The following is an 18,702-nucleotide window of genomic DNA, read 5'->3' as shown; positions in this document are numbered from 1 at the left end:
TAATCTTGGAGCTTAGCCATAGCATCCATGGGCAGTTTTCATTATGCTCAAAAAGGGCTTTATTACAAGTTTCCAGTAAGTATACAGGGTCCCAGTTCCAGCATTACCAGTTCTCGCTTTATGGCTGTTTCCATTGCGTTTTGTTCAGTTGATGTTTTTGCTTTTCGTAAAATATACTTCATAAAGTGTGTAGAAGTTGCCACCTCGTCTCCAGCAAGCACTCAATAGCTGTGCCCCTCGCTAGGTGAAGGGCATGGCATTTGTCCTCAATAATAATAATAATAATCCACATTTGTAAAGCGCACAATCACCCGTAAGGGTCTCTAGGCGCTGGGGGCCGTCGGGAAGATTAAGCGAGCTATTGCCCAGAGTCACATGGTGCTGGGCTAACCTGCCGCCGGAGCCGGGGATCGAACCGTGGTCCCCAGATTCCAGCGTCAGTCGCCCTGGCCGCGGCGCCACACCTCAATCTATTTCAAGTCCACCTTACCCAGAGCCAGCTGTGCCCAGCCTTTGAATGTGCACAGTAGGCACTGGGCGTTGTCATTCTCCATGCCCTGGAATCCATCTTGCCTACATTCTCCGATACCTCTTAACCACGTCATCACAGCCATTTCCCTTAATGCCAGAACTTGTAGATTGCGTCCAAGCTCCCCGCACCCTGTGAGTTGTAGGTGCACTTTTTCCTCCTGGCCCCAGTACATCCCCCAGTACCTGCTGGACATGACTAAAGGCTGTTTCCAGCAGGTAACTGCTCTGGACATGGCTTTTGAAAATGCACTTTACCCAGTCCTCTTGACTGTTAACTCTTAACTGTGACCTGTACCAGTACTGACTGGCTATGATCCTGGATTTGCTCTTCTTGCATTCTATCTTACCAAGTATTCCTTATGACAAATTCAACTGAAAAGGCTCCTTTTGTGTACATTCTAGTCATCACACTACCCTTTTACTGACCGGTCTGCTACAATTTTCCAGAGTTAAACGTAAGTGGATACACTTTTTCAGAATGTTTCATGATGATTGGTCTTGCGAAGCCAAAGCTATTCAAAATAAAAATATATGACTGCACACAGTACAGTCTGTGCAAGTTCCAATTCAATATATAAGATGACAAGCTGTTACAATATTTGATATCTGATTTAGGTGGTTTAAAAAGTTTGGGTTTTTAAATGGATGGTGAAGTGAGTTTTCATTTGCTTAGCCTTATTCTCTTGTTTTCCTTTTTTTCCAGAAAATCTGGTTCCAAATATTTTCTTTGAGCTCTTCTTTGTCCTTCAGCTCTTAACATCAAAAGGGATGTCCTCTGCCGATGAAGGGCAAAATGACCTTGAGTTCAACAAGGGGTGGAAAGGTTAGTAGAGGATGTGTTTCTTTGAAACTCTGATTCTATTGCAGGTGATTTAGTAACCATCATGTTCATATATGGCTCCAGTGTATTCTGCTTGTTAAAGCAGAGTTTGTCTCAATTATATTTCCTAAGCCATGGTAAATGAAATAACTTAACAATGGTTGCTATTGTTAAAGTTAGCTTTTTACTTGATCCTAGTACATGGTTTTAGAGACCCTATTCCTTAAAGTGGAGCCAGCTACCATGTATTGTATTGTATTGTATTGTATTGTAATTGCATTTATATAGGGCTTACTACCCCTGATGAGGCGTTGAAGTGCTTTTTCGGCGAGTAGCACGCTACTCTGGGACCCATAGAGGATTAGGGTTGAATTAGTATAGTGAAACATGCTAGTACATTTTTAGTGGTGGATAGGTTAGTCAGTTATAGGTTAGTCAGTTATTTGGATTCGGAAAGATAGCAGAATCTTGAAGCATGCTACTCCGGAAACCCATAAAGTATTAGTGCTGAATTAGTATGGTGAAATATGAAACTAATTTGAGTGGTGGATATTGGTCAGGTATTTGGAGTGAGAAGGGTAGTGGAGGGATAAAAGGGAAGAAAGGTTTGCATTCATGTAGCACCTGTTACCCCTGATGGGTGTTGAAGCGCTTTTCTGGCAAGTAGGACGCTACTCTGGAACCCATAAATGATTAGTGTTGAACAAATTAGTATAGTGAAGTATGAAGTAATTTGAGTGGTGGACATATTATTCAGTTATTTGGATAGAGAAGGGGAGGTTACGGGATAGAAGAGGGAAAGAGGTTTGTGTTTATATAGTGCTTGCTACCCTTTGGTGGTGTTTTGAGGCGCTTCATTGACGAGTAGCACGCTGCTCTGGAACCCATAAAGGATTAGTGGTGAATTAGTATAGCGGAATATGGAAATTGAGAAGTGAACATGTTAATCCACCTTCTGAACATTCCTTTGCCTGAACCTGGAAGAGCACATCTCTGGTGCAGCACCCTCAATAAATAACCATTGCAAAATATACTCATTGCCTTTCCTGTTTACACATCTGTGGAGAAGCCACATAATGAGGACCAGGTTGAGTACTAAACTATGTAATGCATATGGCAGGGTAAAGAATTAACACAAGTTTACAAGGGTCAAAAGATGCTAAAGTAGCACTATTAAGAAGATTTATTTTGATAATTTCTATGCTCTTAATCACCCCTTTTAGTAGAAATAATCACCCTCGGAGCTCAATGAGTTTGATGGTAACCTCTAGCCTATATATTCACACTGGATTTTAATTGGAGATGCTGGGTCTATTTGATGCTCATCTCTAGCCTACGTATTTACATTGGCTTTGCTGCGAAGAAGCTGGATCAAGCCCTGCAGACCTAATGGTGGACACTCAGGTTCACAAACCTTTTGTTACTGCTTTCTGAACAGTCGACAGCTAAGCCAGTAGGTCTGGCTTGCATTTTTAGTCCTGATTGAATTTTATTTTTTAAAAGCCTACTTTGATGAGATGTACAATGCATTTACGAGATAGAGAATTTAATGTTTGATGACTCTGAGTATACTTGAGCTGTAAGATGCAGTGGAAGCCCTCCTTAGGAGTCAAAGGGATACACCAGACAGCAAATAGCACGAAGGAGGGCGAAATACTCTTTGGTGGAGCCAAAGCACACTTATTGTGTGTTTGAAAGAATTTTTTATCATTAGGTCTTTGGATAGGTGAACTTTCAAACCAGACTTAAAAAATAGCATGCAGTGTAATGGATGATTCTTTTCAATGTTGGAAATACCCTTGTGCATAGAGGGGCACATTCACCTTTGTCGCAGGAAGTTGTGTCCGATGCGCATTCGTTTTAATTGAAGAAGCAAAGGTTGAGTCTGTGCTAATACAGCAGTTAACGAAATCTGTCTCGAGGCAGCGAAGGGATGGCGCTTGGTATTGTATATAACTTGTGCTCTTGGAGATCACATGGCTTCCAGTTTTTTGTCTTGTTTTAATGGCCTGTGCTCAGAAGTGCAATGTATGTAACAAGGACCCCCTGAATCCAGACTTCCTTCAATTCCTAGGTCAGGGATAAATGTGTATGAGAAATAACCACCTAGGCAATTGTATTGTCTTATCTGTACAATGACAACTAAGGGAGGCAACACATTAACAACTAAGGTACCACATTAACAACTAAGGTTCTGTTTGTTTATTAACAAAATTACATATAAAAACACATATTTCATAAAAAGACTTGTTTCCATATATAATATAGCTCAAATCAGAAGATATTAGTAAAACAAATTCATAAAATTATACAATTAAAAACGAGAACACAGCAAGTGGCACAACAATTAATTCAAACGTGCGTCGAATTTGAATTAACTGTTGTGCCACTTGCTGTGTTCTCGTTTTTAATTGTATAATTTTATGAATTTGTTTTACTAATATCTTCTGATTTGATCTATATTATATATGGAAACAAGTCTTTTTATGAAATATGTATTTTGTTAATAAACAAACAGAACCTTAGTTGTTAATGTGTTACCTTAGTTGTTAATGTGTTGCCTCCCTTAGTTGTCATTGTACAGATAAGACAACACAATTGCCTAGGTGGTTATTTCTCATACCTGTGCTCAGAAGTGATCATCACTGATGGGATGAAAGGGTCTTCTGAATCAATCGAGTCTTCCAGCCCCATTATTGCGTGTCTTTTTCATGCCTATTTGTCTTTTCACACAGTGTGTTGTGTTTGCTTTTAGTTGCAGCAGAAAGACCGCATTTCCGAAGTGTGCATAACTGTGTGTTTTTTGCTGTGCAAGTCCTGGAATGTCAGTTCCCGTAAGTGTAAAGTACTTTTATGTTGGAGGTTTACAATTGCATGGATCAAATTTACTTATACATTGGCATGGTTACTTTTTATTTTAATTCCATAATACACATTTATTTTTTAAAAATTAACCATGAAAAGTTTCTCAATATTTGAATAGCACTTTGATAAATAGAATAACTTTCAGCCTCATTGCTTGTCTGTCCTTTCAGAATCATTGCCCATTTAGACAAAGGCACCTTGAAGCTGTTGGCTGAAAATGAGCGCATCTCATCTTTTTCTCCTGTTTTACACGAGAGACTCATGGAGGCCTATGAAAAAAGTACTGCTAAGGTAAGGCAGAGTTAGTGCAAGTAATTTCTTTTGAAAGAAACCTAAACTAAAAATGAAAGTGGTACATTGTACCAAAAGGAATAAAAAGGTAAAAAGTAAAAACAAAAAAGAAATTGAAAGAAAAAAAGTTTTAAAAAAAAGTAGTTCAGTGCCAAACATATTCCACTGAATTTCTAGTCCAGATCAGGACTAGAAGATCCCTGAATCTAGCATAGAATATGCTCAGTCACAATAGCTTTATTGTAGTCAATAAGGAAAAAGTTCCTAGCTATCGTAACAGAAAGTATAAATTCAATTAAGGACTCGGAGGCCAGGATTATGCCTTCTTTCTTCACTTTATTTATGTAGCAGCAATTTATTAAACTTTAAACTACAATAACATGAAACCTTGGGAATAAAGTAGAACAAATCATCCAATGGTGACACAGTACCTCAGTAACCAATCAGGAACTACAGTCCACAACATAGTCCCTCTTCATTGTCCCTTCTCCCTCTTTTGTCTCTTGAGGTCCGCCACTGGTCTTTCTTCATGTGTCTTGTTTACTCGCATCTGTCCCTACAACAAAAATGGGTAAGTTGTAACCACAGTAAGGCATTTGGGTACTTAAACCTGCGGAAGAATGTCAGGATAAACAGTCAAGAACAACACATGTCATAACATCCAGCAAATCAACATAGTCTCAAAGCAAGGCAACTGCAGTGTTTACTCCATACGGGGAGGTGGTGGCAATAAAGGAATATTGCATAATATTAGCCTCCGTTCTTGCCATAAAATTACAACTTTTTGTTACGATAGCTAGGAGATTTTTTCATTCTATGTCAGGACTGGATGCGAGGATTATGCTAGTTCAAAGCTTGCTAACCATGAGGTGATCCATTTCCAGCACTAGCTTGATAGACAGGTTGGCCGCGTTGAGGATGTCCTCCAAACATGCCCCCAAGGCAAAGGCTTGTGAAGCCATTGTGCCATGTGTTGAGTACGCCCCAAAGATCCGGAGGTCAATCCTCGCCTCCTGCATCACCCATCTGACCCACCTAGCAATAGAGTGGGAGAAGACCACCTTAAACGGCTTCCGCAGAACAATGAGGAGTTGGCGTTCGCCCTGGAGTTGAAACTCTTCGGTAAGTTCCTCATATGCTTTGAGGCGTTGGACGACACACAATTTTGATGAATCCAGAAACTCCGGGCAAGTAATGACTCTGGTATGGCACTTTCTCCTTCTGTGGAGTGTGAACATCAACCCAGTGGGGGAGAAGATCCTGCCCGTAATATCCAATGCCCGTACTTCAGAGATGCATTTACATGATATGCGAGGCAGAGCAGCATAGCTAACTTTGCGGAAAGCTCTTTTCTTGAGAGAAAATGGTTACGTTGCCAGGAAAGGAATAAGTTAAGCACCTGGTTCACATCCCAAAGTGCAGAATAGCGCTACACTGGTTGAGTCTAATCCCTGCAAAAGAAGCACACAAAAGGATGTTACCCCCAACCGCTGCACCGTTGGTTGGAGAGTGGCCAGCTGAAATAGCTGAGTGGAAGGTATTAACCGATCTGTAGGCTAGGCCACTCAAAGCCATGTGAGCCTAAAAATTAAGAACCTGCACTACATCTGCAGCCACGGGATCGAGATTCCGTTGCACACACCAACTGTTTCATCTACCCCAGGCAGACCAGTACCTCTTGACCGTGCTGTCTGACCAGGCCTTTGACATGAAATCCTTTGGGTTGTCCGAAAGGCCTGGGACCGACCATTGTCCTCTGTAATCCGCCACGCCATGAGGGTCAACGACCCCTCCCGAATCACCAGCTGTGGAACTTGATTGAGAAGTCGAGTTGTACATAGGGGAAGTGGGTTTGGAGAATCACAGGAAAGTTCCAGCAAAACTGGAACCCAAACTTGCGATCTTCAAATGGGAGTGATCAGAACCACTTCTGGCCCCTGCATCCTGACCTGCACGGAGCTTCTCGTGATCATTGCTAAGGGAGGGAAGGCTCCAATCTTGGAAAAATGCATCCGTGGCCACTGGCAGGGGTTCCAGCCTCTAGCTGAAAAGACGAAGAAGCTGGTTGTCCAGTCCGGAGGCATAAAGGTCCACCAAAAAGGAACCCTGCGCTCCTGAAGGGACGCAAAAACCTCCAAGTGGAGTCTCCAGAGGCTGGAGTTTCGGAAATTCTTGACTGGAAGTCTGCAACTTGGTTCTCCTGACCCGACGAGTATTCCGCTGTGATCGATATATGGTGGTCCAGGCAATACTTGCAAAAGCTGGTGGCAAGGACCGTGAGCGCTTTGGAGAGGGTGCCCCCTAGATGGTTGATATAGTGAACCGCTGATATGTTGTCCGTCTTGAGGAGGACAAAGGACTGGATGGAATCCTTTGTCCAGCAATGGACCACAAATGAGCCTGCCAGAAGCTCCAAACAGTTGATATGTAACCTCTGCTCGTGTGGAGACCACAATCCTCTTGTGGATAAATCGCCGCATCTGGCTCCCCAGCCTGCTCTGCTGGCATCTAACTCTATAACGACAGGGAGGAACCGAAGATCACTCGTCCGTTCCCGGCATCCATATGAGCCTTCTCGGAGAGCGGTAATCTGTGAGAGTAGAGGAGGACTCTGCACAGTTATGCACTTTTAGGCTTTGTAGCAGCTAATAATGAAGGGGACACAGGAAGATGGCCTGAATGGATGGAGAGAGCAGACCCACCACCCGACAGAGACCTGCCGTTTGAGGTTGTGTCTCAACACGTGTCAAATTTTCGACACTTACCGGGTGGACAGACTCAGGGTGGGTTAGATGGAGTCTATGACGAAACTTAGGAAGCTCACCCTCTGAGCTGGGGCCAAGAGATATTTGGACTTGTTTACCACAAACTCTAGGCCCTGAAGGAAATCTACTGTTGTTTGGAGGTGGATGGACAGCTTCCGAGGGCACTGGCCCATAAGGAGAAGATCGTCTAGATACGCTATCAGACGTATCATATGAGCTCTCGGGTATTCCACCACCAGTTTGAGGACCTTCGTGAAACAAATACAAGGAGATGATGGACGGAGCGCTGAAACTTTTCAGACTAGCTAGCTTGAATCCAGTGGCAAAGTGAGCAAGGGTCCCACGTCTGGAGCCTGACAACATAGGGTGAACAAAGCAAACACAAGGAGATGATGGACGGAGTGCTGAAACCTTTCAGACACTCACCCCTAGTCACATATCTGGGTTGAATCCATCATCGTTCTTTAGCTCACTTCGCCAAGGTGGCATGCGTGTGTCAATTTCCGACGTAAGGGCCATCTTCCTCTCCAATGAGGGGCGCAGGCACTCGGACTGGAGACAGTTACGTGATTCTTTCTCCAGAGGTCTCTGAATGTGCCCGCCACCTAACACCTGACCTTCTCGGCCGGGGCTCATTCAGAGGACCGAGGATAAGCAATCTCGTCAGGGTCGAACATGTCTGAGGCGGTACGCTGTCCACTCGGGGCAACTTGGGAGGGGCGGGAGGGAAGCCAGTGTCTGGAAGGACTGGGGTCGTCGTCCGCATCTCTAATCGGGGTGAGCTGGTGTAGGAGAATCAATGGCTGGACCTACAGCATCCCCGAGAGGGAGGAAAGGGGGTTGCTTGCCAGGAAAGCCTTCATCTGTCAGGCAAAGGCATCCAGGCCCACACAGGCTTTGCGGCTAGGCTTTGCTGGGACTGGATCCTGGTCATTAGGGTTAGGGGCCCACAGGGAGTCGGGAGAGGGGATATGGGCAGGGAGGGACCCTGATATTTTGGCGCAGGCCTGGGCTAACTGGTGTGGGAGCCGTTCCTCCAAGGGAGCCATGGCCGCTGATACTGCTCTATAAATGGACGCGTCCACCCGTGGGTCTCCTCCTCAAATTCCATGGCAGGGTACACAGCTAGCAGGCCGGTAGTACGGGTACTACAGGTCAAAGGCTCAGCAATACTGCAGAACCAAGGGAGGGTCCAATAGTTAGGCAGCGCACAGGCTATTATGATGGGGAGAAGGGCTGGGTGACAGCCACAGAATTCAGGGACACATCGCCCTAATGCAAAATATATATAGGGACTGGCCTGGGAACGTGTCCCAATAGGCAGCTTAGGCCTAGAATATCCGGTTCGGACCCCTGTTAGGGGCATTGAGAGAACAGTGAAAACTGACCCTGCACTGCAGGGCGCCTGAAATGAAAACGGTGCTTTCAGATGCAAATTGAGCTTATCAGAGCTATCCGATAGTTGGTACAGACCACTGCTGGGGCGTCTCTCCTCAGGCAGCAAAAGCTCTGGTGGGCTATCGGCATGCAGTTTCCTTCCTGCTGTGAGGAAATTGATACTCGCATGCTGGCTTCTCTCCCACGCCACAGCGGCATCTAGCGGCGGGATGACCCCACAGCGGGAGCCAGACCAACAGTGGCCGCTCAGGAGCGCATAGCATTCCCGCGGCAGTAAAGGCAAACCTTAATTAATAAGGCGCACAGTGAAATGCAAGCATTGCGCTAAGGCTGCAAAACTTGAAGGAAAACAGCGCGCAAGCATCGCAATCGCATAGCAGTAAAAAAACTATTATCATTAGAGCACGAATAGCAACATACAGAAGTGAATAAAAGAAAAACACTTAACTCTACTTTACTTTATTTCAAGGTTTCATGGGAATTGCAGTTTGTGTATAAGGTTGAATAAATGGCTGCTATATAAATATAGTGAAGAAAGAAAGCCTAATCCTCGCCTCAAGTCCTGACATAGGACTACTATTACTTGCTCAGATTCAAAAGTTTCTTTTGCTTCAACATCATGAACAAAGAAGGGACTGGTACAGCTTCTTCCTCCCATTGCATTTTATTCTTCTTTAACTCCTCTTGTGGCCTAGCATCCGGCAGTGGTGTGTAGTTTGCTCTGGGAGTCTAGTCTTTGTGGTTGGGCAATCAGATCCATAGATGAAGAGGTCACTACCAGTGCTGTTTGTATTTGCTGATCTGTCTTTTTAAGTGTTAAACATGTCATCATCATCTCTGTGAAACTGACCTGTTTACCTTGTGTTCACTCACTCCACACCCTTCAGTGCCAGTCTTGGAATCTATGGGAGATAAACTAAATATGAATCTGAACTCTAGAGGTTGAATGTAGACCTTGCGGCGTATGCAAAACGTGATATGATGTAGGATTTCTATAACATATTTTTGCTGTGAGGTCTCTTTATACTTTTGGCAACAGATACTTAAACAGAGCTTAGAACAGATATAGATAGAATTCAAATGGCTGTGATGAATGAAGTTCAAGGGATTGGGATTGGAATGAATGAGTAATGTCAAAATGTTACTGGGAATCACCACAGAAAAATCCTCTCTGCTCTTCCTTTACTTTTTAAATGACTCAATTAACAGATTTGCAGAGGTATAAGGGGACCATTTCTTAATAATTAAGTATGCTCCCTTTTTATATAAAATACCAGCAATACTGGATTTTGAAGCATGTCCCCTGGTGAGTAGGACACCAGTGGGGTTCTTTCAAATGTGGTGTAATATGTTGTACATGAGTGCTCAGTAGACAGACTGACAGACTCTGAGCATATTGAAGGCACTGCATTAGATAGTCAGTCATATTCAAACAAAAGTGAATTATGTGGTACCATTTTCTGGTAAGATTTATTTTAAGGATTTAGAGGTGAAAGAAGCACATAATATTTAATCGTGTTGAGACTGATCCAAATTAAGTTTAAACATTTTGATTTTTCAAAATGGCATCTGGTGCAGGAGAATGGCTCAGTTTGGGCGGTTAGCAGGGTGTGGACTAGAGTTCCTTGCTGCCTAGATCACGGCTTGGATGAGGCCAGACCTGATCAGCAGAGTAGCTAAAGTAGGAGCATAAGGGCCAGATGAGCTCAGCTAAAGTCTGAACATAGGTGTTTTGTGAGGAGATATGACCGCTCATAGGTTAAAAGATTCTGACATATCTAAATCTGATGATGTGATAAAATGCTATAGCCTGAGATACTAAGTGCTTTGAAGCATTAGAGGAAGGAGACTGAGGCATAAGAATAGGGACGCGCCAAGGTTTTTTTCTGCAACAAGCGAAGTTACGATTATTGCCCTTCACACACTTTGCGTATTTTCTAACATTCCTTTCTCCTATATGTGAGTGTAGTTTTTTTCCCTACATTTACTGATATGTTTCTCACAAGTGGTTTTGTCAAGCTTTTTAGTTGCTAGTTGACTGGTGGGGACTGGGGCAGGAAATCGCCCGAGTACCAAAATAAAAGTGGTCCCCATTAGTGTTTCAGATAGCCAAAAAGTGTCCCATGTTTGCAGATTAGTGCTGTTTTGAACTTGTAAAGACGCGCTGTTTAAGTGTTTTGCAAGGTGTGTAAGACTACATGGATTTAAGCTTGCGGCAGGCGATGTTTGTTTTAGTATCTGGGAAATTAAAAGTGAAACCCAGCCCAGCGGACAATTAAACTGGCCCACCGACGGACCTTTCAGACCAGCTCTTCGGGCACTGCCTGAATTCCCGAGTAACTCGCAAGTATCAAATCAAATTCACTTTATTCAGTTTCTTTTCAAGACTTAAAAATCATAAAAGCAGAGCATACAAATACAGAATATAAATATTTAGAATCTTTAGTTTTAAAAGGGAACCATCCATTGTATTATAAAAAAAATCACATATTTCCAATACAATGCTAAAGTCATTTCTTCTAAGCAAATTCATATTTTACAAAAATGCTTTATACAAAATATACACGTCCTTTTTAGGTCTCGGCAACGAGAACTATTGTCGCCTAGTAAGCTAGCAAGGGACTACAGAGAGGTGGACGAGCCGACCAGGGTCTGTGAACGCGCACAAAGGCAGGCAGGCAGGCAGGCATGCGCCAGACACACACACAGACAGACAGACACACGCACGCACGCATGCATGCATGCATGCACACACACACACACACACACACACACACACACACTCTCACACTCTCTCTCTCTCTGCCCCCCCCCCCACTCACCGGGCTCTTTCCCTCCGCATCGGGTCAGTCACGGCAGAAGGCAGACTTGTGTCTTCTCCGGCGATCTTCAGCTGATGTGCACGCCCACGCTGCGTCGTGCGCGCCCGTTGATCCTCAGCTTGTTTACAATAGCGATCGTTTCTTCCGCTAGCACTCCGTGGCATCTCAGACGCACAGCAGGTAGCATTAGCACCTCTTGTTTTAAAATGCGTTTGTTTATCTAGGACGGACACGTTTACTGGTTGCTTGTTATTTATTGTCTTCTTTCCTCTGCTTTCCCCTCCCACCCCCTGCATGCGTTGCTTCTTCCCTTCCCACCCAGTGTGTATTGCTTCTTCCTAACCCCCAACCCCCCACGGTCGGTGTTGCTTCTTTCCCTCCTACCCCCATTCAGGGTTGCTACTTCACCAGTCACCCCAGAAAGTGTTCCCTATTCTCCTATTGCACATACGACATGCTTTCCTACAAGGACACCTGCTTTTCCACTCCCTGCTCCTCATCTCTGGCCCGCCCCGGGCGTCGTGCTTTAGGTTTTCGCACTGCACCAGCTTTCATATTAACAACACTGGCGGCATGCTTAATATTTTGACAGGAGCCCGCTTTTATGGTTTTTTTTTTGGTATTCATTAGCATTTTTTTACAGTAGTACAGCACGCTACACGTAATCTTCAACAAGGGCAGCCACGCAGCCCGCCTAGCTCTATTTCAACATCTGCCGCTCCTAATCAGCAACAATGGTGGCTGCACCTTCTACATCTTTTTCGTGTTTATCCAGTTGGTTCCTTTGTGAGATCTACACAACTATGTGCCTTTCCATTCAGTGGTCTGGAGTGCAGGTTTGCACGTATGTCGCAGTTTATTCAGATTCCTAACATACCGCGGTTTTGCACCAGCACTGGTGTGTTTCGGGCGGCCTTCAAACTGATTTATGTTCTGCATCTCTTCCCCACCAAAGCAGTGTCCAGTCCGAGTGCGCTCTTCGAGGACTTGTCGTTTCACTAGTTCTAGGAGCAGCTCGTGTGAGCACCAGTGTTTACAGGCGCACAGGCTGTTCATATTACTTATCGTCCCTGAGATATTTATTACCTATCTCGACTCTAGGGCAGTCACAAATTCTGACACTGCTTCCTACCAAGGACCTTTTATGGCCACATAAGAACCATTGTTTTTCTAAAACATTAGTCAACCCCAGGTTCACTTATTAGAGTCCCCTTGTTTTCCTTACTACATTGTTCTCACACGGCACGCCGCACTCTATTTCAACATCTTACAATGCTTTTTAGGTCTCGGCAACGAGAACTATTGTCGCCATGTAAGCTCGCAAGGGAGTACAGAGCGGTGCACGAGCCGACCAGGGTCTGTGGACGCGCACACACAAAGGCAGGCAGGCACACACCAGACAGACACAGACAGACACATGCACGCACACACACACGCACACACACACACACACAGCCTCCCTCTCTGCCCACTCCCTCTCTGCCGCCCCCCCCCCTTCTACCCCCACTCACCGGGCTCTTTCCCTCTGCAGGGGGTCAGTCACGGCAGCAGGCAGGCTCGGTGTCTTCTCCGGCGATCTTCAGCTGATGTGCACGCTCACGCTGCGTCTCCTGCGCGCCCACCACGCTGTTTCGCGCCCGTTGATCTGCGTCTCCTGCGCGCCCACCACGCTGTTTCGCGCCCGTTGATCCTCAGCTTGTGATTACTACTCCTTCTAACCCGGATTCTAAATTACTATTTCTTGGTTCTCTAACTCCACTCTGTTGATTCGTAACAAACTGATATTCAGCACATTTCACAGTCTCGCTTTTGCTTCTCATAAATACAATAAGATTATTTTAAGCAATGTCTACCCTTCTTTTGGTTCTGTGCCTATTATGCTTCGGACTATAGAGTTTTAGAAAGTGTGGTGGAAGATTCCGTGATATCAGCGGTGTGCAGAGTGCAGAGTAGTGAGTGCAGAGTAGTGAGTGCAGAGTAGTGAGTGCAGAGTGAGTGTGCAGAGTGAGTGTGCAGAGTGAGTGTGCAGAGTGAGTGTGCAGAGAGAGTGTGCAGAGAGAGTGTGCAGAGAGAGTGTGCAGAGAGAGTGTGCAGAGAGAGTGTGCAGAGAGAGTGTGCAGAGAGAGTGTGCAGAGTAGTGAGTGCAGATGAGTGAGTGTGCAGATGAGTGAGTGCAGATGAGTGAGTGCAGATGAGTGAGTGCGCAGAGTAGTGAGTGCGCAGAGTAGTGAGTGCGCAGAGTAGTGAGTGCGCAGAGTAGTGAGTGCGCAGAGTAGTGAGTGCAGAGTAGTGAGTGCAGAGTAGTGAGTGCAGAGTAGTGAGTGCAGAGTAGTGAGTGCAGAGTAGTGAGTGCAGAGTAGTGAGTGCAGAGTAGTGAGTGTGCAGAGTAGTGAGTGCAGAGTAGTGAGTGCAGAGTAGTGAGTGTGCAGAGTAGTGAGTGCAGAGTAGTGAGTGCAGAGTAGTGAGTGCAGAGTAGTGAGTGCAGAGTAGTGAGTGCAGAGTAGTGAGTAGTGAGTGCAGAGTAGTGAGTAGTGAGTGCAGAGTAGTGAGTAGTGAGTGCAGAGTAGTGAGTAGTGAGTGCAGAGTAGTGAGTGCAGAGTAGTGAGTGCAGAGTAGTGAGTGGAGAGTAGTGAGTAGTGAGTGCAGAGTAGTGAGTAGTGAGTGCAGAGTAGTGAGTAGTGAGTGCAGAGTAGTGAGTGCAGAGTAGTGAGTGCAGAGTAGTGAGTGCAGAGTAGTGAGTGCAGAGTAGTGAGTGCAGAGTAGTGAGTAGTGAGTGCAGAGTAGTGAGTAGTGAGTGCAGAGTAGTGAGTAGTGAGTGCAGAGTAGTGAGTGCAGAGTAGTGAGTGCAGAGTAGTGAGTGCAGAGTAGTGAGTGCAGAGTAGTGAGTGCAGAGTAGTGAGTGCAGAGTAGTGAGTAGTGAGTGCAGAGTAGTGAGTAGTGAGTGCAGAGTAGTGAGTGCAGAGTAGTGAGTGCAGAGTAGTGAGTAGTGAGTGCAGAGTAGTGAGTAGTGAGTGCAGAGTAGTGAGTAGTGAGTGCAGAGTAGTGAGTGCAGAGTAGTGAGTGCAGAGTAGTGAGTGCAGAGTAGTGAGTGCAGAGTAGTGAGTAGTGAATGCAGAGTAGTGAGTAGTGAGTGCAGAGTAGTGAGTGCAGAGTAGTGAGTAGTGAGTGCAGAGTAGTGAGTGCAGAGTAGTGAGTGCAGAGTAGTGAGAAGTGAGTGCAGAGTAGTGAGTGCAGAGTGCAGAGTGCAGAGTAGTGAGTGCAGAGTGCAGAGTGCAGAGTAGTGAGTGCAGAGTAGTGAGTGCAGAGTAGTGAGTGCAGAGTGCAGAGTGCAGAGTGCAGAGTAGTGAGTGCAGAGTGCAGAGTGCAGAGTAGTGAGTGCAGAGTAGTGAGTGCAGAGTAGTGAGTGCAGAGTGCAGAGTGCAGAGTAGTGAGTGCAGAGTGCAGAGTGCAGAGTAGTGAGTGCAGAGTAGTGAGTGCAGAGTGCAGTGCAGGTATGTGCAGTGCAGTGCAGGTGAGTGCAGGTGAGTGCAGTGCAGTGCAGGTGAGTGCAGTGCAGGTGAGTGCAGTACAGGTGAGTGCAGTGCAGTGCAGGTGAGTGCAGTGCAGGTGAGTGCAGTGCAGGTGAGTGCAGTGCAGGTGAGTGCAGTGCAGGTGAGTGCAGTGCAGTGCAGGTGAGTGCAGTGCAGGTGAGTGCAGTACAGTGCAATGCAGGTGAGTGCAGTGCAGTGCAGGTGAGTGCAGTGCAGTGCAGGTGAGTGCAGTGCGGTGCAGTGCAGTGCAGGTGAGTGCAGTGCAGGTGAGTGCAGTGCAGGTGAGTGCAGCGCAGGTGAGTGCAGTGCAGGTGAGTGCAGTGCAGTGCACGTGAGTGCAGTGCAGTGCAGGTGAGTGCAGTGCAGTGCAGGTGAGTGCAGTGCAGTGCAGGTGAGTGCAGTGCAGTGCAGGTGAGTGCAGTGCAGTGCAGGTGAGTGCAGTGCAGTGCAGGTGAGTGCAGTGCAGGTGAGTGCAGTGCAGTGCAGGTGAGTGCAGTGCAGGTGAGTGCAGTGCAGGTGAGTGCAGTGCAGTGCAGGTGAGTGCAGTGCAGTGCAGGTGAGTGCAGTGCAGTGCAGGTGAGTGCAGTGGAGTGCAGTGCAGTGGAGTGCAGTGGAGTGCAGTGCAGGTGAGTGCAGTGCACACTGCACTGGAGTGGAGTGCAGTGCAGTGCAGGTGAGTGCAGGTGAGTGCAGTGCAGGTGAGTGCAGTGCAGTGCAGGTGAGTGCAGTGCAGTGCAGGTGAGTGCAGTGCAGGTGAGTGCAGTGCGTGCAGTGCAGGTGAGTGCAGTGCAGTGCAGGTGAGTGCAGTGCAGGTGAGTGCAGTGCAGTGCAGGTGCAGTGCAGTGCAGTGCAGGTGAGTGCAGTGCAGGTGAGTGCAGTGGAGTGGAGTGCAGTGCAGTGGAGTGCAGTGCAGTGCAGGTGAGTGCAGTGCAGGTGAGTGCAGTGCAGGTGAGTGCAGTGCAGGTGAGTGCAGGTGAGTGCAGTGCAGTGTAGGTGAGTGCAGTGCAGGTGAGTGCAGTGCAGGTGAGTGCAGTGCAGGTGAGTGCAGTGCAGGTGAGTGCAGTGCAGTGCAGGTGAGTGCAGGTGAGTGCAGTGCAGTGCAGGTGAGTGCAGTGCAGGTGAGTGCAGTGCAGGTGAGTGCAGTGCAGTGCAGGTGAGTGCAGTGCAGGTGAGTGCAGTGGCATGCAGGTGAGTGCAGTGCAGGTGAGTGCAGTGGCGTGCAGGTGAGTGCAGTACAGGTGAGTGCAGTGCAGGTGAGTGCCTTGCAGGTGAGTGCAGTGCAGTGCAGGTGAGTGCAGTGCAGGTGAGTGCAGTGCAGGTGAGTGCAGTGCAGGTGAGTGCAGTGCAGGTGAGTGCAGTGCAGGTGAGTGCAGGTGAGTGTAGTGCAGTGCAGGTGAGTGCAGTGCAGTGCAGGTGAGTGCAGTGCAGGTGAGTGCAGTGCAGGTGAGTGCAGGTGAGTGCAGTGCAGTGCAGGTGAGTGCAGTGCAGTGCAGTGCAGGTGAGTGCAGCGCAGGTGAGTGCAGTGCAGTGCAGGTGAGTGCAGTGCAGTGCAGGTGAGTGCAGTGCAGGTGAGTGCAGTGCAGGTGAGTGCAGTTGAGTGCAGTGCAGTGCAGTGCAGGTGAGTGCAGTGCAGGTGAGTGCAGTGCAGGTGAGTGCAGTGCAGTGCAGGTGAGTGCAGTGCAGTGCAGGTGAGTGCAGTGCAGGGCAGGTGAGTGCAGAGCAGGTGAGTGCAGTGCAGTGCAGGTGAGTGCAGTGCAGTGCAGTGCAGGTGAGTGCAGTGCAGGTGAGTGCAGTGCAGGTGAGTGCAGTGCAGGTGAGTGCAGTGCAGGTGAGTGCAGTGCAGTGCAGGTGAGTGCAGTGCAGGTGAGTGCAGTGCAGTGCAGGTGAGTGCAGTTGAGTGCAGAGTGGTGTGTATTGACAATGTAAATGACAATGCCATTTATTTATGATTTAAAGAAAAAAAAGAAATGTCATGAGCAATGCCAATAGCTCTACCTTTAATGATGCCGAGACCATTGCATTGTAAATGCTTGTTATAAAAAGTATTACATTTTTCTGTGATTTGATAACCGCTTTTAAAAATAATGCTATATTTTTTGCATAACAGTCATTCTCCAATAATTGGAGTGCAAAGTAAGCCGGGCGACATTGCCTCAGACCCCACGTTTTCAAGATTGGGATAATCCATCTTTTTCTGTATACCTCATAATATTTGCAAAATAACACAATGTGTATTGTTGATTGGGCTGCAACCCCATCACATGGGCATGGTCCTAAGTTTCTTGACCAATCGTTTATTACAGGAAACGACACTAAATGATAAAAGCATTCTAGTCTAAATCTGACCAATACGAATCTTTCATATCTAGTTAACTGATAAGTCCGATATGGTTGCATTCCTAAGGTGGAAAGAATCAACTGGTTTTGGCGAACTGTGGACATGTGAGCTTCACTTACACATCTTAACTCTTCCATGTGAAGCATACACTGTTTTTTTAAATCTTTTCTGGAAATGCTATTCAGCTTTGATGAATTACTGAAATACTCAGGCTGTCCCAAGTCCATCATAAAATCTTTAATATATTTCAGCCATCTAATATCTAGGGCTTTCTCTAGTTTAAGGGAATCGCTTATAACGCTTTGATTAAAAGTTGTCTTTATTGACGTCCAAATACGATGCCACAATAAGGGTGGCTGGACTCTTATTTTATCCGTTATATACTGCAGTCCCAGCTCTGAATGGCAGACAAACGTTGAAGTAGAGGACGGGACTGCCAATACATAGCGGATGAAAGCGTTTTCTACTTTTTGTATTACTGATACATTACAATATCCCCAAATCCCTGCCCCTTATAAAACTGCAATTACGCATTTGGCCTCGTATATCTTTATCAGTTCCAAAGATGGTCTTTTTCCTAACTTCTGGGCGAAATTTACAAGAGCAGTCGTGGATTTCATAAATAAGCGTTTCTTTGCCCTTATGGCCTCCTGCCAGGAACCCCTATTATCCATGAGAATACCCAGATATGGATATGATTTTGTGTATTCAAGTTTACCGCTACCAATAAAAATAGATTTCTCTTTCCTGGTAGCTTTCCCACAGGCCATTGTATACGTTTTTGTGGCATTTATCTTTAGGTCAAGACTTTCCTTATATTCGTTGTATTGATGCAGAGCCCGCTGTAGCTCTATTGATGTTCGGGCCATTATCACAGCATCATCGGCGTAGAGTAGGGTCAGTATCTGTCTATTTTGTACCTGAGGCAGATCCTGACACCCCTCAAGCATCACCCGCTCTAAACCGTTTGTGTACAGAGTGAATAAGAAGGGTGCCAGGACGCAGCCCTGCCTAACCCCCCTTTCTACGCTGAATGAAGTGGTGTCTTCTCCGTTAGGTCCAAACCTTACCCTGGCTCTAGCATTCGAATATAATCATCTTACCACTTGTACTAGGGCCGCTTCGACTCCCATCCCTTCGAGCGTTCTCCACAGTTTCTCGTGACATACTCGCAAGTACCTTTTGACACTCTGGCAAGGGAAAGGTACTCCAGTTTTTATTCTTGTACAAGTTAAATGTTACACATCAGCACCAAAAAATTATTTTCTGCAATGTTTCTCAGGCATGGGAAAGATTCATGTAATGCTAAATCCATGGCAAAGTTCTAGTTTTCACACTAAAG

The 18,702-nt window shown here is 46.2% G+C and overlaps 1 protein-coding gene across 1 annotated transcript in view; it reads left to right on the top strand.

Annotated features, from left to right (window-relative positions):
* Positions 1-18,702, top strand: part of CDAN1 (codanin 1) — a 205,490-nt gene that overhangs the window by 83,164 nt on the left and 103,624 nt on the right. Inside the window, exons 5-7 of the mRNA XM_078659513.1 lie at positions 1,235-1,354; positions 4,107-4,185; positions 4,387-4,507. Of these exons, the coding sequence (XP_078515639.1) occupies positions 1,235-1,354; positions 4,107-4,185; positions 4,387-4,507 (320 nt within the window). The remainder of the gene's footprint in view (positions 1-1,234; positions 1,355-4,106; positions 4,186-4,386; positions 4,508-18,702) is intronic.

The sequence above is a fragment of the Lissotriton helveticus genome, chromosome 9 (genome assembly GCF_964261635.1).
Source record: "Lissotriton helveticus chromosome 9, aLisHel1.1, whole genome shotgun sequence".
NCBI classification, from domain to species: Eukaryota; Metazoa; Chordata; class Amphibia; order Caudata; family Salamandridae; genus Lissotriton; species Lissotriton helveticus.
This window is presented reverse-complemented; position numbering and strand designations above follow the sequence as displayed.